Source organism: Podarcis erhardii, assembly GCF_964252035.2.
Source record: "Podarcis erhardii genome assembly, chromosome: 12".
NCBI lineage: Eukaryota > Metazoa > Chordata > Lepidosauria > Squamata > Lacertidae > Podarcis > Podarcis erhardii.
Genome location: NC_138513.1, coordinates 6,939,642 through 6,967,291, shown reverse-complemented (window position 1 = coordinate 6,967,291; position 27,650 = coordinate 6,939,642). Strand labels below are relative to the sequence as shown.

At 46.4% G+C, this 27,650-nt stretch overlaps 1 protein-coding gene across 2 annotated transcripts in view; it reads left to right on the top strand.

Moving 5' to 3' along the window:
* The window catches only part of PLCD1 (phospholipase C delta 1), a 64,000-nt gene that overhangs the window by 17,137 nt on the left and 19,213 nt on the right, over nt 1-27,650 (top strand). The window contains exons 1-2 of one of the 2 annotated variants that reach the window (XM_081834260.1): nt 3,813-4,133; nt 15,167-15,331. In XM_081834260.1, coding sequence (XP_081690386.1) covers nt 4,034-4,133; nt 15,167-15,331 — 265 coding nt within the window. In that variant the 5' untranslated portion in view covers nt 3,813-4,033. Of the gene's footprint in view, nt 1-3,812; nt 4,134-15,166; nt 15,332-27,650 lie in introns of those variants that run through there. The other variant, XM_081834261.1, reaches the window with a different exon arrangement.

Genomic DNA, 27,650 nt, shown 5'->3' with positions numbered 1-27,650 from the left:
TCTGGTGGGAAGGTAAACAGTGTTTCCATGTGCTGCTCTGGTTCGCCAGAAGCGGCTTAGTCATGCTGGCCACATGACCTGGAAGCTGTACGCCAGCTCCCTCGGCCAGTAAAGCGAGATGAGCGCCGCAACCCCAGAGTTGTCAGTGACTGGACCTAACGGTCACGGGTCTCTTTACCTTTAAGTTAGCAAAAATGTATAGAACAAGTACAAATACCTGCTGGAAATGTAAAAAAAGAAAGAAAAAGAAGGTACCTTTTGTCACATGTGGTGGTAGTGTTAGGTAATAAAAGCTTTCTGGGAGATGATATATAATGAAATGAAAAAAATTGTTTAAAATAACTTCTGTTAAAAAACCAGAAGCTTTTCTATTAGGAATTATAGGTACAGGTGTTCCAAAAGAGCAGAAAATACTTTTTATGTACGCGACAACAGCCGCACGGATGCTACTAGCCCAGGGATGGAAAGAAGAAGACGCCCTACCAGAGAGGAATGGCAAGCTAAAATGATGAACTATGCCGAAATGGCAAAGCTGACTGGAAAGCTCAGGAATCAAGGAGAAAAACTTTTAAAAAGAATGGGAAAAAATTATAATTTACCTAGGAGACCACTGCAAGCAGATGGAAACATTAGCAGGATTTTAATCTCACTTGTCATGCAACAAATATTATGGACAATATGGATTGATATAAAATATAGATTATAGAATAATACGCAGTTGTAAATGTTGACATGGAGGCGGTGGGGGGAAGTCTTGAGATTCAGAGTATTCTCTATACAGTGGAACCTCTACCTGTGACCATAATCCGTTCCAGAGGTCTGTCCAGAGGTCGAGGCACCGTTGTGTGCAGGCACGGGCGGCGATCGCCCGCTTCTGCACATGTGCGAATGGCTATCGCTGCTCCTGCGCATGCGCAAACAGCGGCAAACCCACTGGTTACTTCTGGGTTTGCTGTGGACGTTGGGCGAAATGGACGCAAGTGGAGGCAGACGTAAGAAGAGGTTTGACTGTATATGGATTTGCATTTGGATTGCTATAATTTTATATTTGTAAAATCAAATAAAAATGATTTTTTTAAAATCCTGAGGGAATGAGCAGCAAAATAGCCAGGAAAAACAAATGAAAAGTGAGGCACACTAGGACATAAAAACCCAAGCCCCCGAAACTTTAATCGCACATGGATGCTCTGAATTAGCGGCGACGGACCAGGAACAAGACTTTGGAGTTGTAGTGGATAACTCCATGAGGATGTCAGCCCAGTGTGCGGCAGCTGTGAAAAAGGCAAATTCCACATGAAGGATCATTAAGAAAAGAATTGAAATTGAAGCTGTGGATACCATAATACTATGCAAATCTGTTGTGCGACGACGTATGGAATACTGTGTGCCGTTCTGGACAAAGGGAATTGTGGAGTTGGAAAAAAAGGAAAGGGTGCGGCGTTCAGGACATTTTAATTTACAGAAAAGGCAAGTAAGAGGTGATGTGATAGAAGTTGATAAAATTAGCCATGGCGAGGAGAAGGTGCATGGGGGAAAAGTCTCTGCCCCTCGCTCTTATGACGCTAGAACTCATTGATGTCCATTGAAGCAGAATGATGGAAGAACAGACAAAAGAAAGTACCGTATTTTTCGCTCTATAAGACGCACCAGACCACAAGACGCACCTAGTTTTTGGAGGAGGAAAACAAGAAAAAAAATATTCTGAATCTCAGAAGCCAGAACAGCAAGAGGGATCGCTGCGCAGTGAAAGCAGCAATCCCTCTTGCTGTTCTGGCTTCTGTGATAGCTGCGCAGCCTGCATTCACTCCATAAGACGCACACACATTCCCCCTTACTTTTTAGGAGGGAAAAAGTGAGTCTTATAGAGCAAAAAATACGGTATTTCTTTTTGCAGTGCTTTGTTAAGCTGCGGAGCTCACTCAGCAAGTAGTGATGGCCACCAACTAGGATGGAGGATTGGAGAAATTTATGGAAGGTACAGCTATCAATGGTCAGAGGTAGTAATGGTTCTGAATTTCAGCAGGCTCTTATGTACTTAATTTGTCAGTGTTGTATCAGTATTGAGCCTAAGTTCCGGAGCATCGGTTATTAAAGGCTGCCGCTGCTGCTTTGGGTTTAATCAGAGAGTTATTATGAGGCAAGAGTTTTCCAAACTGTGCTGGGGAGCCCTGGATTCTTCAACGGCAGCCTTCCCAAACTTGGTGCTCTCCAGGTGTTTTGGACTACAACTCCCATCAGCCCTAACCAGAATGGTCCCACGAACCACAGCTAGGGATATCAGGAGGCAACGGTTTCCGTTCCATCCTGGATGGGTCACAATCAGCTCTGTTTTTGTTCTGCTGCAGTTCAGCTTCTGTGAAATACATCATCCGTGTCCCTGTCCACTATAGCTGAAACCCACTCAATAAATTTTTTTTCAGTTGAAGGGAAACATAATAAAGAATGCAGGAAAAAACACAATAATTTACATTAGCAGACTAACGAAAGGATAGCAAATATTGCCCAAGCTCGCTTGTGTGATTTCTTTTTTTTATTATAAATGATTTTTATTGAGATTTAAGAACACCAACCAACACCCACCAACAAAAACATCACATCTTATTACATATATCCTACTTTATGCTCCATAGAGCCGTTGACTTCTGTCCTTCCCTTCCACCAGTTTTCCTATTCCAATCTATAATTCACAGTTTCTTTAATTAAAAATTACAGCATGACATAAGATTTACCTCAGTCCTGCCAATGTTTTCATATTTGTACAGTTCTCACTTATATAAACCATAAATTTACTCCATTCATTTTGGTACTTCGTCTCCTCCTGATTGCGAATTCTGTGTGTCAATTTGGCCATTTCAGTGTATTCTACCAGCTTTATCTGCCATTCTCTTACCGTCGGAATCTCCTGGAGCTTCCACTTTGGAGCTATCAATACTCTAGCTGCTGTTGTTGCATACAGATATAGTCTTTGATCTATCTTCTTAATATCTTCTCCCACCAAACCTAGCAAGAATTCTTCCGGCTTTTTGGGAAAACTATACTTAAACATCTTTTTTAACTCATTATAAAACGATTCCCAAAACTCTTTTATTTTATTGCATGACCACCACATGTGATAGAAGTCACCATCCTTTTCCTTGCATTTCCAGCAAGTTTTACTACTTGTCCTATACATTTTTGCCATTTGGTGGGAGTAAGATACCAAAGATGGACCATCTTCATAACATTCTCTTTTAAGGCAGAGCAACAAGCTCGCTTGTGTGATTTCTGTTCCCAACCTCGTACGGACGTGCGAATTGGGGGGAAATTCTGCTCCCATCCCTGATGGAATTATGCAACACCCCTACCCATAGCTTTTGCAAGAACATTTCCCCAGGCAAAGTAATTTTCATCCCCCTTGCAAAACCTGTACTGCTTGTCACTATTCTATTTTTTTTTAATTAAATAAATAAATAAGCGAGCAAGCAACCCCACATCCCGTATGAGGCGTTCGAATGTCGGCAAACATTCCGTGACCTTCAGAGCAGTTTGGCCAATAGGGAAATGGGTCTTGAAGACAGGAAGGCACAGGCAACCTTTTATAGCCTAATTACATGTGAGAGGCATTAAAGGAGACAAAACAGTTGGGCACTGAGGAGAAAGGAGGAGAAGAAGGGAAAAGAAAAGAAAAGACAGTGCCATAAATGCCCTTCCACTGCCAGGTCACATGCCAGGCAATCAAGTTTTAATTGCTGGGGAACTTTGTCCCTCCCTTGCCTGGGGATTGGAGCAACACAAGTGCGGTATAACTCAGTCTGTTGCATCCTCCTGTGCTGGCCTGACTGGTGCAAGAGAACAGCGATTGCCTAACGTCGGACTCTTTCATTTGAAGCCAGCCTCCTCCTGTGTTTCTGTTTCGGCTGTGTTTCTGTTGCTGGAGTGCTTTTTGTGCCAGTTGTTTAACCACAAGGACTTTGCGGCAGCCCCAGGGCGACCAGGGAGCCGGCTGGGCTGGGGACTGACTCCCCAATGCTTGTCCTTGCCTCTCTCCGGGGCAATGCAGTGTTTCCGAAGGCAGCCCAAGCTCAGCAAATCCCAGGAAAACCTCTTGTTGGAAGAGAGCAGGAAAGTGGCAGCTCTGAATGGGAAGAGACTAGGTAAGGGGCTGGTGTCTCAGCCAAATAAATGCCTCCTTAGGTTCCTGGCAGCTCTGTGACAGCAGTGGCGGATGTTTGAATCTCTGCCGCACCTTTAAAGTCAACCAAAGTTGTTTCTGTGTCTTTTTAAACGTGTATATATATCCAGTGCAGCACTTCTTGAAGATCTACCCTTTCCAAGTATTATTTTTATCGAAAAGTGGAGATCTTCTTTATCTCAATCTGTAGCTCGACTGGATTTTAAAAATGGGGTTTTTTTAAAATCGTAGATGCGTGTGTTTTTAAAACAGTCCATCGCTTTGAGATGTGTTCATAGGAAGTGATTTATAATCTGCGTGTCTATGCAATTTCTCCGCTTCAATCTGCTTGATGCAGTGGAGGTTTTTGTTATGTTTTGGGCCAAATAATGCTTGGAGAAACGTTATTTTGAGAATAACGTTTTGAGAAACTGCTTGGGTCCTTTTGTTACTGTTTTTAAGTTTAAGGAAATGCTCCCCCCAATGAGTTTCCCGCGGTCTGCCTGTGGTAGTTTATTGATTGCAATGTTGTTGTTGTTGTTGTGCTGGTGGTTGTTATCACTACTACTGCAAAACTCAGCGTCTCATCTACTGCTCTGAAATACTGTAAACTGAAAAAGAAAGAAACAGGAACTTTATGTTTCCTTCTCTCCCTTGTTGTTGTGGCTTCAGTAAATGGCTCTTGCAAGGGACTGTAACACTAAGGCTCCAGACTTAGCCATATACTGTATTAAAAGAATTGTGGCTGTTAGAATAAGAGCTCAAAAGAGCCCCAAAGGTCATCTGGCTCAACCCCATAGAAGGGTGGCCATTCAGTTGTTGTTGTTGCTGCTGCTGTTGGTTTACAGTGGTGCCCCATAAGAAGAACGCCTCGCAAGACGGAAAACCCGCTAGACGAAAGGGTTTTCTGTTTTGGAGGCGCTTCGCAAAACGAATTTCCCTATGGGCTTGCTTCGCAAGATGAAAATATCTTGCGAGTTCCTGCGGTTCCCCCCCTTTCCCCCCTTTTTCTAAGCCGCTAAGCCGCTTATCAGCTGATCCGCTAAGCCGATAAGCCGCTAAAAGCCGCTAAAAGCCGCTAAAAGCCGCTAAGCCGCTAATAGCGCTAATCCGCTAAGCCGTCAATGGGCTTGCTTCGCAAGACGAAAAAAACGCTAGACGAAGAGACTCGCGGAACGGATTAATTTCGTCTTGCGAGGCACCACTGTATACAGAACTATCAATGTGCACGATGTTTCATAAGGAAATAAATACATGAATAAGTTGACACAAGCAGGCCAGTGCCCCAAGAAGCTTGCAGTCTACATTTTGATGGTAATGGCACAGAGATGGATTCTAGAAAGTCCAGGGATGAGCTCAGGTTGTGCCTCTTCCATGGAATAGTGGGGATGTCATTTTCAGAAAAGGCACATGAATAAGCAGCACTCAGATTTTATAGGGGCAAGAAGTGGTCTGTTCCCTTTGGTTACTGTAGTTAAGGGACTCTGGTGTGTGTGAATATGTGTGTGGGTTTCAAGGAAGGCTCCTTTACATATTCCCCCCACCCCTGGCAAAAATAATTTGGGAAGGATAAAATGGGGAGGAAGAGGATCGCGTATGCCACCTTGAACTCCTTGAAGGAAAAGGTGGAACTGAAATGCAATAAATAAAATTTTATAAGGAAAAATAAACCTAGGTCTAGTTCTCAATGCAGAAGTAAAACCACCTGTATCACTGGGATATACTATACTATAGATGGTGACTCAAATACATGAACGTTCTCTCCCTCTTTGCTTTGGGCTATGAAACGAAAGATTGGCCTCTAGGGCTAATTCTTGAGTCTTCTCGGCTGGATCCTGGTTTTCTAAGGTGGAGAAAATCTTGAAGCAAAACTGATCAAACACAGGCTAGTGCCTTCTTCTGTGGCAGTGATGCTGGTGAAAAAAAGAGAGATTTCTCCCCTGATAACTACTTCCACTCAGTTCTACCTGCGAATAATTTTTGGCAGAGTGAAAAGTCTCTTGTTTTTGGAGCCTTGGGTTATAACTTTTGGAAGGCCACCGTGGCCTGTTTGTTCAACATTTGGCAAATAAAATCACTTGCACCCGCTTCAACTTGAACTCCTGAAAAAATGCAGTTCAGCGGCAGGCTGTTCCTGCAATAACTTATTTGTCACAATTGCTCAGATGAGCTATGACCCTTCCTCGCTTGACCCTTGCTCCTGGCAGCTTCTATAAATCTGCTTGTCTGCTTGCAAGAATGGGCTAATGCCTCTTTAAGAGCGATGGGGTGGTCCCCCATTTGAAGGAAGTGGTGGCGAGTCCACTCCTGAAGAAGATATCCTGTGTTTTGGCAAGTGCTCTCAAGTGCGTGGTGATAGTTCACCTCCGCACATCCCTGGCTGACTTCTGTGATGTAGACGCTTTCGGTCCATTTTGGGAACTAAAACTGCTTTGGTTGCTCTGGCTGAGGACTTTTTTCTGGGAGAGAGACAGGCGGAGGGTGACTCTTTCGTTTTGTTTTTAAGATAAACTTAAAAGGTTTACTTACATTTCCATGCAGGCAGCAAATACATCAAAGTCATATGCAGGTGAAAGTACTTCTATGTTACAAAATACAAAATTAGTTTCCAAAATGGAGTCTGGGTTCTGAGTTGAGTCCAGGCATGTACATCTCCTCAGATTGCTGGCTTGAAAGAAGAGAGTCAGTATGACTCTGCTGATTTTGGTAAATCTCTTGTCTAGGGATGTGATTTATTGAAAATCTCAATGTTGAACTTATTTGCACAGATTCCCCCCCCCCCAATTCCATGCCTTGCTCCTTAGTCTCAAAGTGAGAATCAAGGTTCACCCCTGCCCAGACTCCGGTTCTACTGAAAATGCAAAAACAAAACTAGCAAATTATATGCATTATTTCAGGAATAGGCAAACTCGGCCCTCCAGATGTGTTGGGACTACAATTCCCATCATCCCTGACCAGTGGTCCTGTTAGCTAGGGATCATGGGAGTTTTAGTCCCAAAGCATCTGGAGAGCCGAGTTTGCCAATGCCTGCATTATTTTATGTATATACTTTGCCCTGACCATCCCAGGCTTTCTAACGTAACCATCACATAACTAGATATAGTCATTGATAGATATATTAAAAAACATATGCATTATTTATAAATCTATGCTGTGGAAATATGTTACAGCATGGGACTTGATTTCTTTTGCATATTATTATTAGCTGGACTTATATGCATTAATGACTCAGACATCAGATACGAGCAAAGCTCAATCAGGTTGGAACCGCCACCAAATTCTGTGTATAAATCCATTTAAAACGGATCCCTCCTCCATCCCAGTGATTTAACTGTTGTTGCTGCTATTGATAACAGTGTCGTCGTGAATTTCCCTTTGAGGTTAGATATAAGAGACCCTTCTCCATGTTTCATCTTCTGGAGAAGTGGGAGCTGCCTTGGTAGTGGCGCCGTGAGAAATGCTCTCTGAAAGCAGTTAGGTCTGGTTCTGACACTGTATTCCTCACCCATATATACCTCATTTTGCCCAGACATTTTAGATTGGGGTGGAAAGAAGGTAGATCTCTGGGTGATTTGCAGTGTGGTGTAGTGGTTAAGAGCGGTAGACTCGTAATCTGGTGAACCAGGTTCGCTTCCCTGCTCCTCCACATGCAGCTGCTGGGTGACCTTGGGCTAGTCACACTTCTCTGAAGTCTCTCAGCCCCACTCACCTCACAGAGTGTTTGTTGTGGGGGAGGAAGGGAAAGGAGAATGTTAGCCGCTTTGAGACTCCTTCGGGTAGTGATAAAGCGGGATATCAAATCCAAACTACTCCTCCTCCTCCTCCTCTTCTTCTTCTTCTTCTTCTTCTTCTTCTTCTTCTTCTTCTTCTTCTTCTGGAATCAGCAATGATTTCTGGGGTGCTTACAGATAGTTGTTCTTTGGTAGGAGGAAATCATCCGCAACAAACCCATTCCTACCCCCAAATCGGTACTTATTGTGATAAGGAAAGCTATGGGAAAGTGCACTCGAAAAAGTGGGATAACGCTTCCTTGCCACATCTATTGTATAACCTCCCTGCAAACAAACCAGGATGAATGCTCAGTAACAGGTGATATCATCTGACTTCCCCATATGCTTTGTGCAAGCAGAGCAGGATGAATACTAGGCAGACAGGCCACCTGGAAGCAACCTGATACCCAATTGTTTAACAACTGAAGCAACAATATGACTCCTCTCGCCCTAAATTATATTGCTGAAATAAATAGTGCTGGCAGGGAAACCAGGAGTGGGGTTCTCTCTATGAGCACCATTCCTTTCTGTTGATCGGAACAAACGCCTGGTTGTTTGCAACAGGCAATGGATGGGGAATCTAGCAAAAACTCCACCATCGCTGCAGGAGATCCCACAAGCCTGAAGTGTGCCCAGTCCTGTTTTAGATTATGATGTTTTGAGCTTTATGTATGGCTTCACCAGACCTTCCAAGTATCCCTATTTTCCAGGGACTGTCCCAGATTTACAGAAGCCGTCCCGGTTTATGATTTGATCCCAGAATGTCCTGCTTTTCCTTAGGAAGTCCCTATTTTCACTGGAGAAATGTTGGAGGGTATGGAGTTATGTGACCGCCGAGCCGTTTGCAGGCAATCCTGTATAGGGAAGGTTGTTTTAATGTTCAATAATATGTTTTTATATATGTTGGAAGCCGCCCAGCATGCCTTGGACAGCTCAGTCAGATGGGTGGGATATTACTATTATTATTATTGAATAGGCTGTCCCTATTTTTCATCGGAGAAATGTTGGGAGGGTATGGTTTCATTCCTCTACACCTTGCTTATTTATTTATGAAGGATATTTACAGCAGAATAGAGCCAAAGTTTACGTTACTGATTAATCAAAGAGCCAAGGATCTTGTCAGCTGTCTCAAAGGCATGGATTGTTTAGGAACAACAAGTTCAATGATAATAAATTATTATTATTATTATTATGCCCAACCTTATGCTGCTTCCAACCTGCAGCAATAGTATTTATTTATGCACTTATATTTGCTTTATTTTGTTTAATAAAAATAAAAATAAAAATAAAAATGGGTTATTAGCAGCAGGGGCCCATTAATAACAAGACACCTATCACCAATGGCTGATAGAGTTTGGGGCAGTTTGCTACATAGTTCATAGTAGCATCTCATCAGTGCTATTTGTTGTATTCTTTGTTTATGCTATTTTAATGACAATATATTATTGTTATTAAACTGTATGACCTACCCTTCACCCTAAGGTCTCAGTGTGGTTTTCAACAATAGCCATTAATATTAAAACACAATATTAAAACGAATTTGAACAACTTGTAATTTTAAATTTCTTTGTATCCTTTTTGAATGGAGGGTGGTCAGCGCATTTAAAAAAATGAATAAATGGCTGGCTGATTCAGTGTTTCAGCTCCTGTTTGACTGCTCAATTGCAGAAGGAGCATTGGAGAATTTCTTCCTCTCACTATGACAGGATCTGTCCTCTTCTCCAAGCTACTTAAAACCTGCAAGTTTGGGCTGCTTTGTCATCGCTATGCAGATGACACCCAGCTCTACCTGTCTTTTTCATCTAGTCCAGGTGAGGTAGTGGGTGTTCTGAACAGGTATTTAGTCTGAGTCATTCAGACGTACGATTTCTCCACCTGCAGCCTAAGGGATGCAGCCTCTTCCTAAAGTTTGGTTTTGAACTTCCGCAAAGCAAAAGGTTTGTGTATTCTGCCATTTTGACTGTAGAAAGACCAGCACACAGAGAATGGAGATTGTCACGCATGCTAATAGCAGTCTGGCCAGTATACCTGAAGGAGGTCTCCACCCTCATTGCCCAGCCTGGACACTGAGGGCCAGCTCCGAGGGCCTTCTGGTGGTTCCCTCCCTGTGAGAAGTGAGGTTACAGGGGACCAGGCAGAGGGCCTTCTTGGTGGTGGCACCCACCCTGTGGAACGCCCTCCCATCAGATGTCAAGGAAATAAACAACTATTTGACTTTTAGAAGATATCTGAAATCAGCCCTGTGTAGGGAAGTTTTTAATGACTGATGTTTTAATGTATTTTTACTCTTTTGCTGGAAGCCACCCAGGGTGGCCTGGGAAACCCAGCCAGATGGGTGGGGTATAAATTTATTATTATTATTATTATTATTATTATTATTATTATTATTATTGCAATAGTGACGCAGGAGCTTGTGAGTTGCATGGCGCAGGGACTGTTCATACAGTGAACACTTGCTTCCTCCCCTCCATTGATTATTATTATTATTATTATTTTGCGGTCTTGGTTGCTGTGATCTTGTCACTTGGCCATTTCTCCTTCTCTTTCGCCTTTCCCCTCTTAGAGCAGGGAGCTGGAAGGATATTTGTGATGCTCTTCCAAAACTCCCTGGAGTACACCTTTTCCCCAGTCCTTTCCTGCTGGGGACCAAGAGCACTTCATTGGCTTTGGTCTGGACTTTGCCCTGACATGTTACTTATCTGTCTGCAGGGATTCCCAGCAGCCCTTATGGTTAATCACCCGGGCTAGGTTTGCACGGTCAAACAAACCATAGTTAGGGTCAACAAACCGTGGTTTGCATTCTGTGCAAACTGGGTCAATTTCTTTGCTTCACGAGGCTCTCTCTGTTTAAACTGGCCGCAGGGTGAAGTTATTTGAAAAGTCGCCATTCGGAAGAGAGTGCAGGAGCTACTGCACTGTAGTTTATAGGAAGCAGATGAGCAGAGATGGAATGGAAAGCAGAACTTGGGGTTAGCCTGCGTGCGTAGCTAGACAAAAACTGAAAGTCCAGTTCACCGATTTAGTTTTGACCCGGGATCCAGCGACTTCATTTATAGGAAAGACGATTTGCGTGCAAATAAGGTCACTTTCAGGTGGGTGAGTGTTGTGGGATCGTTGCTTCTCACGCATACACATAACATCACTGGCGTCCAAATGCCTGCCTGTGTTACTTTTCCTGTTTGGTGGGAGTTGTTGTCTGAAACTTATGGAGGGCACCAGGTTGGCAAAGGCTGGATTCAGGGAAGGGAATTCCATCAGGGTCTACTAGCGATGATAGCTCAGTAGAACCTCCATGTTGAGTGGAGTCTAGCCCCAAGTGCCGGTGTCACGGTCCAGGTTACAGGCAGTCGGAGTCCTGGCTTGGTATAGTGGTACCTCGGGTTAAGAACTTAATTTGTTTTGGAGGTCTGTTCTGAACCTGAAACTGTTCTTAACCTGAGGTACCTGCTGCCGCCATGCGATTTCTGTTCTCATCCTGAAGCAAAGTTCTTAACCTGAGGTACTATTTCTGAGTTAGCAGAGTCTGTAATCTGAAGCGTCTGTAACCCAAGGTACCACTGTACGTCGGGACCGGGGTAGAGGTCTGGAAACAGGAATCAGCAGTCCAGGGGTCAGGAAGCCAAGAGTCCACGAATCAGGAAACCAGGAGTCAGGAAGCCAAGGGCCCAAGAGTCAGGATACCAGGAGTCAGGAAGACAAAGCACAGCTAGGTGGGTAGTGTGTTGCTGTGGCAAAGACCCAGAGGAAATGCTGGTCTTATATACCCTTCCTGGCCCGTGCCACCAGGTGCTACCAGTCTTCTGTCCAGCCTCACCTGTGTGGGCCTTGCCCTTCCGGGCCAAACTCAGGAAGGCCCCAGTCCTGCGAGGCCCTACCGGTCACAGGGCATGGCTCCTGCACGCACTCCTAACAGCCGGTTGCTGGGAATTGATGCCAATCGATGGGAATCACAAGTGGGGAGTGGGCTGCTGCGCTAAAGCTCCTTTCGGTGGGCCTCCCATAATGGGCAGCTGGTTGAACACGGAGGGGAATAGGGTGGTAGACTAGGTGGGCTTTGACCAGTCCCTGAAAGTTCCCTGCACGGACCAATCCCTCTTTCCAGGGTCCTTTGGGAATTTCAGCTTTGCGAGGAGAATAGGGGTCCCGAAACGACTCTCAGCAGGTTCCCGGGATCCTTTGTGGGGAGACATGATGGTTCAAAGCATGGAAACATGCTGTTTCCAACGTAAGGTCAAATGTGGCCATAGTCACGCTGGTTTCTGCTATGCCTGTTTTGCTCACCTTGCATCACAGAAGATGTACCGGCTGTAATTATAGCTCTTCACGTGCCCTAAGTGACACATGCAGGCACTGCTGTCTTAGCAGCAGCTTAACTCTGAGAAAGCGGCATTTAAATTGCAATAAGAGGAGGTTGGGCGCAGAGGCAAATTCCTGTTGCATTTGCCAGATGGTCTGAATTCCTTCTGTGTGCATTACAGGAATGATCTACCTGATTCTTCTCTGTGTCACAGTGATGCAAAACCACATCTCCATACTGTGTGACGAGAAGGGGTTTAGTAATGGATGCATCACATGACAGGGCATTCCACTTCATCAGGTACAGGTGTGGGGATCTCATGGCTCTCCAGGTGTGGTTGGACTCCAGTTCCCATCAGCCCCAATGGCCAGGGATGATGGGAGTTGTAGTCCAACAACATCTGGAGCAACGCAGATTTATTTAGTCTGGCAGTTATATCCTACCCCAAAATTGTTGAGTTTTTTTTAAGGAAACCCCCCAAATTATTGAGCTTCTTTAAGGAAAACCCAAAAGTTGTTGAGCTTCCCCCCAACACCATTATTATTATTATTATTATTATTATTATTATTATTATTATTTCGACACACCATTATTATTATTATTATTATTATTATTATTATTATTATTATTATTAGTTCGACACTCCAGCCACTACACCTCACTGGCTAGTTCTCCTCTCTTCTCCCTTATAGATTCCAAGCTGGTTTCTTCTACCTGATCTTGGAGAGTAAATTGGAATGTTATCAGCACAGGTCAAAGAGTCACTCATAAAAAAAACACACAAATTGGGAGGGTGACTGTTTCTTTGGCTGGCATATCTAGCACTCTGTCCCATTTAATTGTTCAAAACAATAGTCGCTTGACATGTGGAACCTGAGATTCAGTCTTCGGTGGGGTGAATGCAAGGAATAATCCATCAAGTATGGTATAAAACAGGGGTCAGCAAACTTTTTCAGCAGGGGGCTGGTCCACTGTTCCTCAGACCTTGGGGGTGGGGCGGACTATATTTTTTTGGGGAAATGAACGAATTCCTATGCCACACAAATAACCCAGAGATGCATTTAAAATAAAAGGACACATTCTACTCATGTAAAAACACCAGGCAGGTCCCACAAATAACCCAGAGATGCATTTTAAATGAAAGGACACATTCTACTCATGTAGAAACACGCTGATTCCCAGACCATCTGCGGGCTGGATTTAGAAGGCGATTGGGCCGGATCCTGCCCCCGGGCCTGTTTTATACCATGGGTAGGCAACCTAAGGCACGTGGGCCAGATGCGGCCCAATCACCTTCTTAATCCAGTCCACGGACAGTACGGGAATCAGCATGTTTTTACATGAGTAGAATGCGTCCTTTTATTTAAAATGCATCTCTGGGTTATTGTGCGGCATTATAATTTGTTCATCCCCCCCCCCCAAAATGTAGTCCGGCCCACCACATGGTCTGAGGGATGGTGGACTGGCCCACGGCTGAAAAAGGTTGCTGACCCCTAGTATAAAAGCTCTGGGTGGGGAGTGAGGGAGACCTCCCATCCATCATCAACCGAGATAGCTCAGTAGAGCATGAGATTCCCAACTCTGGTTCGAGGTTGGGCAAAAGTTTCCTGCCTTGCAGGGGGGTTGGACTAGATGACCCTGGTGGTTCCTTCCAGCTCTATGGTTCTGTGATCTCTAAATGGCACCCTGGAATAGCCTTTTTGCTTTAGGCCAAATATGGTAGTCAACACCCCGGAATTGCTACCCCTGTACTAATTGTCCACTAGCCGTGGCTGCTGGTCATGAGGATAGCTTTGTAGTGATTCCAGATGTTCTGCCCCTGGATAATTGTCATGGGATTCCCATCAGTGCCTGGGCACTGTGAGATTCAGGATGCTGGGTGAGATGGGCCACCAGAACGCCTGCTTAGGTTCTTACGGGCACCTCAAGGACAGCTAAAGACCAGTAGCAACAGGGATTATGTGCATGTTGTTGTTGTTTAGTCGTTTAGTCGTGTCCGACTCTTCGTGACCCCCTGGACCAGAGCACGGCCAGGCACTCCTGTCTTCCACTGCCTCCCGCAGTTTGGTCAAACTCATGTTGGTATCTTCGAGAACACTGTCCAACCATCTCTGTTTTGCATTACTTTCTGGGGGAAAGCACGCCTTGGTTTTGGAACGCTTCGGTTTTGGAACGGACTTCCGGAACGGATTAAGTTTGAGAACCAAGGTACCACTGTATTTTGAACATTTGGTGTGAATGCCGTCTTAGTCACACTGAGGCGTTGCAATAGGGAGGATAGCGGTTCTGGGCACCTCTGCATGGGCACCATGTTTGACAGTGGAACAGTCTCCTTCAGGAGGTGATGGACTCTCCTTCCCTGGAAGTTTTTAAGCAGAGGATGGATGGCCATCTGTCATGGATGCTTTGGCTGAGATTCCTGCATTGCAGGGGGTTGGACTAGATGACTTCCAACTCTGCAGTTCCATGATTCTATTTGTTGTTGTTGTTGTTCAGTCGTTTAGTCGTGTCCGACTCTTCATGACCCCATGGACCAGAGCACGTCAGGCACTCCTGTCTTCCACTGCCTCCCGCAGTTTGGTCAAACTCATGCTGGTAACTTCGAGAACACTGTCCAACCATCTCGTCCTCTGTTGTCCCCTTCTCCTTGTGCCCTCCATCTTTCCCAACATCAGGGTCTTTTCCAGGGTGTCTTCTCAGGGATTATGGTCCAAAAGAGTCTTGTGCACAATGAGAACATTGGAATCTGCCTTTTCCCAAGTGCCATTTAGCTCCTTGTTCTCTTCATCAACTGGCTGCGGCTCTGTAGGCTTTCAGACAGGGGGCGCTCCGACCCCTACCTAGAGATGCTGGGGATTGAACCCAGGACCTCCTGAGTGCAACGCAGGTGCTGTACCACTGAGCTATGGCCCCTCCCACTAATTATCCTACCTTTCTGGTGCCCCCTAGGTCTGCAAGATGACAAGGACCTCAAGTTTCTCCTGCGTGGAGGCCACCTGCTGAAGGTCAAGTCCAACTCCTGGAGGAGAGAGAGGTTCTACAAACTCCAGGAAGACTGCAAGACCATCTGGCAGGAGTCCAAGAAGATGCTGAGGTCTCCTGAATCGCAGCTCTGTAAGTCTGCGCCCATCTTTAATGCAGTATGTTCAGCCTATGAACAAAACGTAGTTAGGGGGTGGTTCCTGGGTGGGTGGAGATTCGGGTCTTAGGTGAGAAGAACTCTGGTAAGCCCCCTCCTCTGTCAGTAGATCCCTTTGGACTGCACTGTTACATCAACCCAAGCAGCAGTGTTTGGCAATGAGTCCAGCTACCATTTTAATTTCCCACAATGCCAGGCTGGCAACTGACTACGCCATACACACACCAAAAAAGAGAGGACGAAATCGGGCACAGATGTGCCTCTAATTTGCGCTTGCTAGTTTAGATGTGCAGCTGCTGCCTTGCAGGATATCTTCGGTAGAAGAAAAGGCTAAAACATAAACACTACACAAATTCAGAGTGGAGTCCCTAAGACAGTTGGATGGTGTGTTGTACACCTCCTTCTGGCAACTCCTGCAGCCAGGCTGGTGCCAAACGTATTGCTCTGCTTTCCTTTGAACCACATCAGCGAGGCCAGCCCAGGACCTCCATACACACTGCCCAGACTTCTGCCCTGGAGAGGTCACTTGGGTGCTGCAAATACAGCGGTTTTGCTTCAACCCCAGAGGCGCACTCCATTGTCTCTCAAGACATACGGGTGCCCACATATGGATAATATATCCTCTTTACTGTGCATTTGGGACGCGAGTGGCACTGTGGGTTAAACCACAGAGCCTAGGACTTGCCGATCAGAAGTTCGGCGGTTCGAATCCCCACGACGGGGTGAGCTCCCGTTGCTCGGTCCCTGCTCCTGCCAACCTAGCGGTTCAAAAGCACGTCAAAGTGCAAGTAGATAAATAGGCACCGCTCCGGCGGGAAGGTAAACGGCCTTTCCGTGTGCTGTTCTGGTTTTGCCAGAACTGGCTTAGTCATGCTGGCCACATGACCCAGAAGCTGTACGCCGGCTCCCTCGGCCAGTAAAGTGAGATGAGCGCCGCAACCCCAGAGTTGGCCACGACTGGACCTAATGGTCAGGGGTCCCTTTACCTTTAATTGACTGTGCATTTACTGTGTGATGTTTGCTCTTGACGGAGCAGTTATTTGTAATCCCTCTTTCAATACCGTTTCGGGGTGGTCACACTGCTTCGTTTCCAACCAGTGCACATCCTAGAGCTTCCTGCTGAAATCCTGCTGTTTTTGGGATGTGGGGGTTTGCTGTTTTTGTTGCACTGCAGTGCAAGAGCTGGGGTGCAGGTGGCGCTGTGGTTTAAACCACTGAACCTCTTGGGCTTGCTGATCAGAAGGTCGGCGGTTTGAATCCCCATAACGAGGTGATTTCCCATTGCTTGGTCCCAGCTCCTGCCAACCTAGCAGTTCGAAAGCACACCAGTGCAAGTAGATAAATAGGTACCGCTGTGGCGGGAAGGTAAACAGCGTTTCTGTGAGCTCTGGTTTCCGTCACGGTGTTCCGTTGCGCCAGAAGTGGTTTAGTCATGCTGGCTACCCAGAAAGCTGTCTGTGGAGAAACGCCAGCTCCCTCAGCCTGAAAGTGGGATGAGCACCGCAACCCCATAGTCATCTTTGACTGAACTTAACCGCCCAGGGGTCCTTGACCTTTACCTTACCTAGTGCAAGACTGCCCTGTTATGGCAATGATGCAGTAACATTTGGGAAGCATCGCAGAACAACTAATAAAGCAGGATAATGTGGGGACTGTCCAGTATAAACCCACCATGAATGCGGAAGTATTTCATCCATGACACAATGCCCAATACACCAGCAAAATGACACCTGTCTGGAGGAGCCCCGAGCCCACGATGAACTGCCGCACAGAAGTGCCCTGAATCTTAAGAAATATCAACGGAGTCTTGGCTAACTTTCCAGTTAACACCCAGTTCCCTCTGCTCATTTAGTGCCCAGCCTTGAAGCGAAAACAAAGTCCTAGATAACATCTAGCTGCTAAAAGCAAATAAGGGTGTGTGTGTGTTTGTGTGTGGGACTTTGGAAAGGAAACCAACCTTAATATCTCTTCTGTTGCAAGAAACAGGAATCCGACACATACAGTACATGAAAGGCTTTCTTGAGTCCGACCTAAACTGGATTTTCAAGTATTCTGTGGAGTTGCTTGTTATTGGAATTGTTTCTGTTTGTTTGCTGTTTTGAAGCCCCGGCCAAAATTAGGTGCACCAAGGCAGGGGAGGGGTTCCTGAGAAGCAAATTCCCACATAATGTTACAATGCAAATGCAGCTTTCTTAGTCTAAAAATAAATCATGATTCACAGTCAAAGTGTAAGGATTCCAGCTCTCCTTTTCTTCAAAAGAAAGGTTTTCTTCCTCAATCTTCAAAATAGTTCCGTATTTCAAGTTGTTAGTTCCCATGGCTCTCAGGGAAAGATCACATAGGAAGCTGCCTTATATTGCATCATCAAACGAATGATCCATCTATCCCTGTATAGGGAAGTTTTTTTTTTTTTTAATGTTTAATGTTTTATTATGTTTTTATATATGTTGGAAGCCACCCAGAGTAGCTGGGGCAACCCAGTCAGATGGGCAAAGTGCACATAATAAAATTCTTCTTCTTCTTCTTCTTCTTCTTCTTCTTCTTCTTCTTCTTCTTCTTCTTCTTCTTCTTCTTTCTCCTCCTCCTCCTCCTCCTCCTCCTCCTCCTCTCAGTGTTGTCTACACTGACTGCCAGCAGCTCTCCAAAGTTTCAGGCAGGGAATGATAATAAGGATTTACTCCATTCAGTTTTAAGGCTCATAATCTGTGCACCAGTCTTGTGATTGTGTATGCTGGAAAAGCATCTCAAAGGTATTTGTTTAATATCTGCCGTTCTCTTTAACTTGATCCATCAAAGCTCTCAGGTGCTACTGTATATCCAAAAGACTTTTTGATTACTTGGCTAAAAAACATGTTTGGAAACCTCAGTGAGTTTCACATGTGTGCAGCCTCAGCAAAACAGATGCATATGTTCCAACTACCAGGAACAATCTTTATTTGGCTATCCTTGGTAAATTCTCTATTTTGCTCCCATGCTTGCCTTTTACATTTTATTCATAGAAGTGGGGCCTGCAGAAAAATGTGCCTAAAGGCCCTTTAAAGCCAGTGCTTCTGTTATGGGGTGCCAGCCAGCCATGCCCACCTCCACAACACTCCATTGCATTCCCCCTCCCTACTAAAGATGGATTTCATTTTGTTCAGAGTCCTCAACAGCATTTTGGTGCAAATTTTGGCTAATATATTCATCTTTGTATGCAATTTTGCCTAATGAACACATTTCTACAAAGCAATTTCCCCTAATGTAATGCTATATTGTATGTTATTTTCGCTAATCTATGAATTATTAGGCAAATTTCCCCCAAGTATACACATTACTTGGCTGGAAAGTGACATTGCAGTATGAATTTTGATAGATGGCTGGGTTTCAGTCATCATACTGTTTTGCAAAGTGCAAATAAAATGAACTGAATCAAGTTCCTCCCCTATCCCTTTCCCCCACCCATTTCCCCAGTTTTGCACTCTCCATATCTGCTTAATTGCCTCCACAGTTTCCTTGCTAACTTTCTTGATAGATTCCCAATTGACTTCCTTTTTAAAAAAATGAAAGTGAACAACCTGGGTCTCCTGCTGAGGGCAGAATGATTATGAAGATGAACTAGAAAACATTCAATGTCTTGCCCCAAATGAACTTAATTCAACTTTCATTTACTTGGCAATTATGGGAACTACTTTCAGGTGTCATTCAGCTTTTTTCTTTTAACTTGTTTAGTGAGCTTTGTTCAATGGAACTAATTCATGCCAGGCACTGGGATGCATTGTAGATCCTGCAGTGAGCAGGAGGGGTTGGGCTGGAAAACCTCTTAAGGTCCCTTCCAGCTCTGTGTGTCTGCAGTGAGGGTGTCATTGGCGAGGAGGTACAATGGTGCCCCACAAGACGAACGCCTCGCAAGACGGAAAACCCGCTAGACGAAAGGGTTTTCCGTTTTGGAGGCGCTTCGCAAAACGAATTTCCCTATGGGCTTGCTTCGCAAGACGAAAATGTCTTGCGAGTTCCTGCGGGTTTTTTTTCCTCCCCCCCCCCTTTCCCTAAGCCGCTAAGCCGCTTATCAGCTGATCCGCTGATAAGCTGCTTAACAGCTGATTGCTAAAAGCCACTAAACCGCTAATAGCGCTAATCCGCTAAGCTGTCAATGGGCTTGCTTCGCAAGACGAAAAAAACGCTATACGAAGAGCCTCACGGAACGGATTAATTTCGTCTTGCGAGGCACCACTGTATAGCAATGCAAAGTTGCCCTTGGGATGGTTCAAGTTTTCATCCGGGAAGTGCTGGAGAGCAGGAGGACACCAAAAAAATGATTTTCACACTTGACAGGATAAGGAAAATGCCGGGCACAAAATCAGCCTGATTAAAGCTGTGCAGAATGTCCTGGCTAGCTTGGCGGGAGCAGCAGTCCAGTTTAATTCGTTAGATGCAGAGAAAACAATGGATTATGTCTGGCTGCTGTTTTTTTATCATACCCAGGAATCCGCAGTGTGTGCGTTGAGTTAAGGGCGCACTGGAAATAGCCAGCGGTCTGTTACAGGGTATCTGGCCGGACCTGGCAGCGAGAGGGGTTGAGGTGATCAGGCTGGGAGATCTGACTTGGGCAAAAGACGAGTTGGACCCTTTTGTGTACACCACACAAAGCTGTGTGGGTGTCCCGCCCTGTGCAGCAGCAGCCTTTCCCCGTGGCACTGCCAGGTAGCTCCCCTGCCGACGTTTGCACAAAAAGGGGCCACTGCAAAAATGCAGGGCAAATCTAACACTCCTTCCCAGGCAAAATACGTCAAACCAAAGCTCTAGGACAGTGTTTCCCAACCTTGGGCCTCCAGCTGTTTTCGGACTACAACTCCCATCATCCCTAGCTAGCAAGACCAGTGGTCAGGGATGATGGGAATTGTAGTTCAAAAACAGCTGGAGGCCCAAGGTTGGGAAACACTGCTCTAGGAGGTAGCTTCTCTGCTCTGGTGCCCTTCTGGAGACTTCTTATCTGCACCGACAGACTGTCACTATCATAGTGGATAAAAGGTTTCTTTCGAAGGAAAACTTTTGGTGTGTTTTTTTAATAAAGAAAAAGCTCTTATCCAGTTTGCTTCTCGATTCCTCCATCCGCTTGCGGAGGAAGTGGCTGAGAGAGATTAATTTGTGGGCTGGATAACAGCTCTGAGGTTTGAGCTATCTGTGTCGCCATTGGAATGGCAGACCTAAAAGATACCTCTGAATGGGGAAGCGATTGTGGGGATGGGCTGCCCATTGAAATAACACCCACAGGCTTTCTGGTTTTCAGTGTGTTCTTATCAGTGCCGCCACATCCGTTAACGGGGGACAGAGACGTTAAGTGGCTCTCTTCAAATCAGGACTGCGGAGGTGGGAAAGTATTTGGCGTTCGTAACGTCTCACGCGCAAGAATAAAATCTGTTTTTAGGCAAACGGCCTGCTCCAGATCTGAAATTTATCGTAATCCATGCAACCCCTGTTTAAATTTTACATTGTTTTAAAGAACTACTGTCACAACAATTGTAAGAATGTAAGAAGTGGCTAGGGACGTGGGTGGCACTGTGGGTTAGACCACAGAGCCTAGGACTTGCTGATCAGAAGCTCGGTGGTTTGAATCCCCCAACGGGGTGAGCTCCCGATGCTCGGTCCCTGCTCCTGCCAACCTAGCAGTTCGAAAGCACGTCAAAGTGCAAGTACAGTGGTACCTCATATTAAGTACTTAATTTGTTCCAGAGGTCCGTTCTTAACCTGAAACTGTTCTTAACCTGAAGGACCACTTTTGCTAATGGGGCCTCTTGCTGCTGCCGCGCCGCCGAACCATGATTTCTGTTCTTATCCTGAAGCAAAGTTCTTAACCTGAAGCACTATTTCTGGGTTAGCGGAGAGTGTAACCTGAAGCGTATGTAAACCCGAGGTACCACTGTAGATAAATAGGTACCGCTCCAGCGGGAAGGTAAACAGCGTTTCCGTGCGCTGCTCTGGTTTGTCAGAAGCGGCTTAGTCATGCTGGCCACACGACCTGGAAGCTGTACGCTGGCTCCCTCGGCTAATAAAGCGAGGTGAGCACTGCAACCCCAGAGTCGGTCACGACTGGACCTAATGGTCAGGGGTCCCTTTACCTTTACCTTTAAGAAGTGGCTACCAGACCAAACAGCCAGGCTCTTGGGTTCTTATGCAACCTGGGCATTGATAGAACTTTGGCCCAAAACTTTGTGAGAACCTTTGAACAGGCTGCTTGTTCATTCCTGCGGGAAAATGTTTTTCTGCTTAGGATGTCTGCAGAGTGTGAAGCAGCCCTCGCTTCCAGAAGTGAATGTGTCTGGGAGAGCAGCCATCAGCCATTCTTCGCTCAGCTCTTGACAACCCTGTTTCCAAAAAAACCCATTTGCTGATGGAAGCATGTTATGCCAAGCTCAATTGATCTGTGAATGCAGGACCCGTCTGCCTGCTGAGCTTTCTGATCGCTGGCATTTATCAACGCCACTCAGTCCTGCCTAACAAAGCCTTTCTCTATTTCAAATGCCAGCCTGCCATGACAATGTCTATTAGCTGTTTCCACTGCCGGATCAAATTCAGAGGGGGGTGGGAAACTCAATAGCTGGAGCAAGAACAGAAATATCATTGACCGGAGGGAGCCAGCAGTAAAACACACTGTGCAAGGTAGACTTAACTCTTCATTAGGATCTGCACAGACTTGGTGGAGTGTCTGGCCCAATGAGAACAGGAACTCATCCTTGGTAGGTCTTGCCCCATGGATCCTTGGTAGGTCTTGCCCCATGGATCAGTTGCTGAGACTAGAGGTTCTTGCCTCCCCACAGCTGGCTATGTCTCTTCCTTTCCCCAAGCAATCTGACACTGTGCCTGTATGGCTGTCTTTGCTGTTCCCGCTTCATGCCTCTTCTGGTTCTGGGAGATCAGGGGAGAGGGGAGCTTGTCACAGCAGGCGGAGGAGACACCTGTGAGTCTTCACCAGCTGAACTCATCGCTGCCTCTTGGCCTCCTTCTCTCCTGCTTCAGCTTCTGCCTCTCATTCTGGACTCTCCCTGCTCACTAAACCCTGTTACCTCTTCAGCTTCCGACACTTCCTCCTTCCTGTCTTCTTCCTCTTCTCCCTCTGACCAGTCATCATCGTCCCACCACCAATCCCCGGGCTCTGAACCTTCTTCATTGGGGTTTCCCAGCAGATCCCTCCCACTGTTCCTCCGTGTCCAGGCAGTCCATGAAAGACAGAACTGCTCAGTATCTACAGTATAAATGTCTATAAGCGCACAAGGATGGTGGCTGGCTGCAGCAAAGGCTGGTTGAGTAGGATGAATGGGGCATTGCTCCACCAACCTCAGCTAACCCCCACCTGCCCACCTTCTTCCTTGCAACCAATCTAAGGGGCTGAAAGTCGCTGTCAGCTTCCTCTTTCCTGAGTCTCACTGTTGCCCTTATAGAACTCAGCAGGAAAGAAGAGGATGGGGAGAAAACTAGGATTAGTTGTCTCCACCTAGCATAGGCTCAGGCTCCGCCCAGCATTCACTCTGGCTCCACCTACCAGAGTAAGCCCCGCCCCCTGCGAGTTCCAGGTTCACAGGCCTGCGAATCGGAAGGTCACTTGTTCCCTGTAAAGTGGGGCAGGTGTGTGCGAGTGTGGTTTAAACCACAAAAGGGGCAAATAGGTGATTAAACATGGAACCCCTCTTCCCAGGGAACTCTGGGAATCGTAGCTCTGTGAGGGGAATAGGGGCTGTCCCTTCAGCACCCTTTCATTCTCCAAACCTTTATTAGGCATTATTACAGTCGTACTTTGGTTCTCAAACAGAATGCGTTCCGGGAGTCTGTTTGACTTCCGGAACTGTTCGAAAACCAAGACACGGCTTCTGATTGGCTGCAGGAGTGTCTAGTTTCTCTAGTTTTCGGGATTTAGAGAAGACCAGATTTTTTGTCTTCTCCTAATTTATAGAGAGTTTGTTAATTTCACAGTAAGAAAACAAGGAGAGTAGAAGACAATTCAAACCTATCCTTCTCAATGATAATAAGGTCGCATCATCCACATACAGTAAAAGTGGGACCGGGTTTTGGTTGATTTTGGGGGCATGTGATTCTGGGTTTTTTTTATTTTTTTGGATGTGCTCTGGAAGATCTGATCCAAAATATATTAGAGAGAAAGCAGGCAAGAAACCTTCAGCACTCTTCACAAACTACGTTTCCCAGCATGCTTTGGGAGAAGCCAAGTGGTGTGACACTGCTTTAAATGTAGAGGCCGGACATGGCCTCAGAAAGGTCCAATGGATATTTTCCCTTTGTCCTTATATGCCAGCCTTTCTCAACTTGGTGTCCTTCATATGATTCAGACTACAACTCCCATCAGCTGGGACTGATGGGAGTTGTAGTCCAAAACATCTGAAGGGCACCAGGTTGGGAAAGACTGACTGGGGGTGAAGCCAACCCCTTTCCAATCCAGGGAGGTCAGAGGAACACCAGAACTGGTGGTTTCCCCTCACTGAATCTTTTCACACAGAAGGATGACTGATAAGAGTCTCCCTTTAGGCTTTACAAGTTGCCTGTGGAGAAAAGATCCTTTTGCGGTTCCTATCTCATCTCAGCTGCCCACATATATCTTAGGAGTCATTGTAGGCCTGTGGTTCAGTGAGATAATGCTCCGTAGTCTTATCTCCCTCGCTGCAGCCGGCTGTTACAAATCATGCTGTGATTTTTGAGGGGCATTGTTACTTTGGTCTCGCAAACAAATGCTTCATACGTCTAGCTAAAGCGTGGGATTCACCGCCGAGAGGTGTGGTGATAAAAGAAAGTACTTCTTTGTGCAGCGCACAATTAAACTCTGGAGCCGGCGGCTCCCTCGGGAGGCAGCGAGGGCCACCAATTTGGAAGTCTTTAAAAAGAGGATTCGACGAATTCATGGAGAGGAAGGCTAAAATTGCTCTCAGCTAGATTGGTCTCAACTAGGGCCAGGGCCTTTTCAGTACTGGCCCTGACTTGGTGTAACACTCTGTCACAAAAGACTAAGGCCCTGCGGGATGTGACATCTTTCTGCAGGGCCTGCAAGACAGAGCTGTTCCGCCTGGCCTTGGGTTTGGACTCCGTCTGACCCTTATGTTTCCCTCCCCTTATGGTTTCGATCTATGGCCTACTATTAAAATGAGGCTGCATTTTAAATTGCATTTTAACCCATATTTTAATTTTTTTCTTTTCTTTTCTCTCCCCCCCATTATGTTTTTATTGTAATTTTACTGGTGTTAGCCACCCTGAGCCCAGCTGTGGCTGGGGAGGGCGGGGTATAAATAATAATAATAATAATAATAATAATAATAATAATAATAATAACAACAACAACAACAACAACAACAACAACAACAACAACAACAATAATAAAATAATGGTGGAGGCAGTAAAGCTTATGAATCCCAGATGCTAGACACCACAGGAGTGGAGAGTGCTCTTATGCTCATGTCCAGATATGGGACTTAACAATCGGCCATTTGTTTGGAAAATTCAAAATCAGGATACTAGGCAGGCCATTGGTCTGATGTAGCAGGGTTTTTTTCCCCACCTACATGTGCAAATTTTGTGCCAATGTTGCAGCTGGCGAGGGAGCGGGATAAGGGCCCCTCTTTGCACATTTTGTAGGAATCTGCCTTATATCCGGTGAGACTAATTGTCCACCTAGCCCAACATTGCCTACTCCCATCTGGCAGCGACTCTTCACGGCCTCAGGCAGAAGTCTTTCCCGTCACCAGGGGCGTAGGAAGGTGGGTGCAGGGTGTGTGGTCCGCCCTGGGTGTCACCCTGATGGGGTTGACAAAATGGCGTGCGGCACTCACTGCAGGGCCTGCAGTACGCCCGAGGTGGGTGTCTTGGGTGCCTACAGGCTCCGCGCTGTCTGCCTGCTGCCTCCCCCTCAGCTGTTGGGCAGCTGAGGCCCCGTGGCACGCCTTGTCCCTAAGGGTGCCATGCACCCCATGCCATCCCTCCCTAAGTGCACCGCACGCCCCGTCTCATCCCTATGGGTCCCACACCTATGGGCATCGTGCCCCCCATCCCTATGGGTGCTGTGTGCCCTGTACTGTCCTTATGGGCACCACACGCCCTGTCCCTGTGGGTGCTGTGCCCCACCGCCGTCCCTATGGGTGGTTCACCCCAGGTGCCCGAGAGGCTTCCTTTGCCAGTGCCCATCACCTTTGTACATGACCCCTCTCGCAGGAGATGCCAGGATTCGAACCTGTGACTTCTGTGCACAAAGCATGTGCTCAATCAGCAAGCTATGATTTCCCTCCAAAAGAGATCCCTTCACTGAAGGGTGAAGAAGGGCATGTGTGATTGTCCTCACACTAAAGCAGGCTTCCTCATCCTCGACCCTCCAGATGTTTTTGGCCTACAACTCCCATGATCCCTAGCTAGCAGGACTAGTGGTCAGCGATGCGGGGAATTGTAGTCTCAAAACATCTGGAGGGCCGAGGTTGAGGAAGCCTGCACTAAAGCTTTCATCCTACACGGGGCTAGCTCAGGCTTTGTTACTGTTACTGCTCACTCTGACTCCAGTCCGTTCCTGCTGCTGGTGTTTGAAGCCGAGTACATACGACGTTCGCCGTATGCGTGCTGAAGGCGCTTGAGAAATACGGCTGTTTGATTTGTTTTCGCTCAAACCAGCTTCCGATGCAAATCTGAGGTAGGCTGAGCTGAGGTGTGTACAAGACAACTCCATGGAATAGGAGTTGTGGGGTTGCAGGTGCAGGGAAAGAAATCAGCTACTGCACAATGGGTGACGACACCCTTGCCTCTTCTCTGGCATTTACAGCAACGTAAAAGCAACGTGGGACACGGGTGGCGCTGTGGTCTGATCAGGCTTGCCGATCAGAAGGTCGGCAGTTCGAATCCACAAGACAGGGTGAGCTCCCGTTTTTCGGTCCCAGCTCCTACCAACCTAGCAGTTCGAAAGCACGTCAAAAGTGCAAGTAGATAAATAGGTACCTCTCCGGCGGGAAGGTAAACGGCGTTTCCGTGCGTTGCTCTGGTTCGACAGAAGCGGCTTAGTCATGCTGGCCACATGACCTGGCAAAACTGTCTGCGGACAAACGCTGGCTCCCTCAGCCTATAGAGCGAGATGAACATGCAACCCCAGAGTCACCTGCAACTGGACCTAACGGTCAGGGGTACCTTTACCTTTAAAAGCACGACTTGAAAACCAGGGGCAAGGGGGATGATTTTGCTGCATTTTAAGCCTCTAATGCTTACCTATCCCTAGTCGTTTTGTACCACGTTCCTTGTGCTAGACAGTTAATCCCCTTTCTCTGAAATGTCTTCTTGCGACTGACAGCTCTAGGAACCACAGTGGTGCATCTCACATGTGTCCCACGCTCCTAGCTCATATGAGAAGCAGAAGTGTGAAAACAGGTCTATGGGGAGCCGTTCTCTGCTTTCTTGTGGCAACACATGTCGGCTTGTTTTCAAACTGCAATGAGGAACCCAAACCGGTTCCAGACGCTCGCGGTTTTGCAGGTTGGGGACTCCATGGAGCACAGGTGGCTTCAGTTCACGCAATTAAAGTGGGTTTCGTCCTCTGAAAAGCCCCCTTTTGTGGCAAGTAAAGTGAGGTGAAAGTGCGAGTTAACAATTGCTTTACAGGCAATTGTATAACCGCCTTACAAACAAATCAGAATGACTGATTAACAAATAACCGGTCCACGCAACTTGTTCCCCCAGCATTCATCTTGATTTGTTTGCACAAAGTTTTCAGGGAGGTTAGATGGCATTGGCTGTTTATGCAGCATTCATTCTGATTTGTAGGAAAGTAGGTTGTGCCAAGCAAACGTTATCCTCAACTTTCTTGTGCATTTCCCATCATTTTCCCATCACCGTTGGATGGCAAGTGTGTTTTTAACCCTACAGCTGTGGTGCAATGGGTCAGTGTGTCTGGCTATTAACCAGAAGGTTGGTGGTTCAAGCCCAATGAATGGGGATACTCTGTATCTTTTGTTTAATCCCTTACGTCTCCTTTTACTTTTTCTTCTTCTTTTGGTCTTCATAGCAAGGTGCTAGAACCTTTTTAGGGATGCGGGTGGTGCTGTGGGTTAAACCACAGAGCCTAGGACTTGCCGATCAGAAGGTCGGCGGTTCGAACCCCCGCGATGGGGTGAGCTCCCGTTGCTCGCTCCCAGCTCCTGCCAACCTAGCAGTTCGAAAGCACGTCAAAGTCCAAGTAGATAAATAGGTACCGCTCTGGCGGGAAGGTAAACGGCGTGAAATATACTCAGAGTCGCAAAGTGATTTCATGCTCTTTATTCAGCTCATGGTGGTGAGGAGGAATGAATGAAA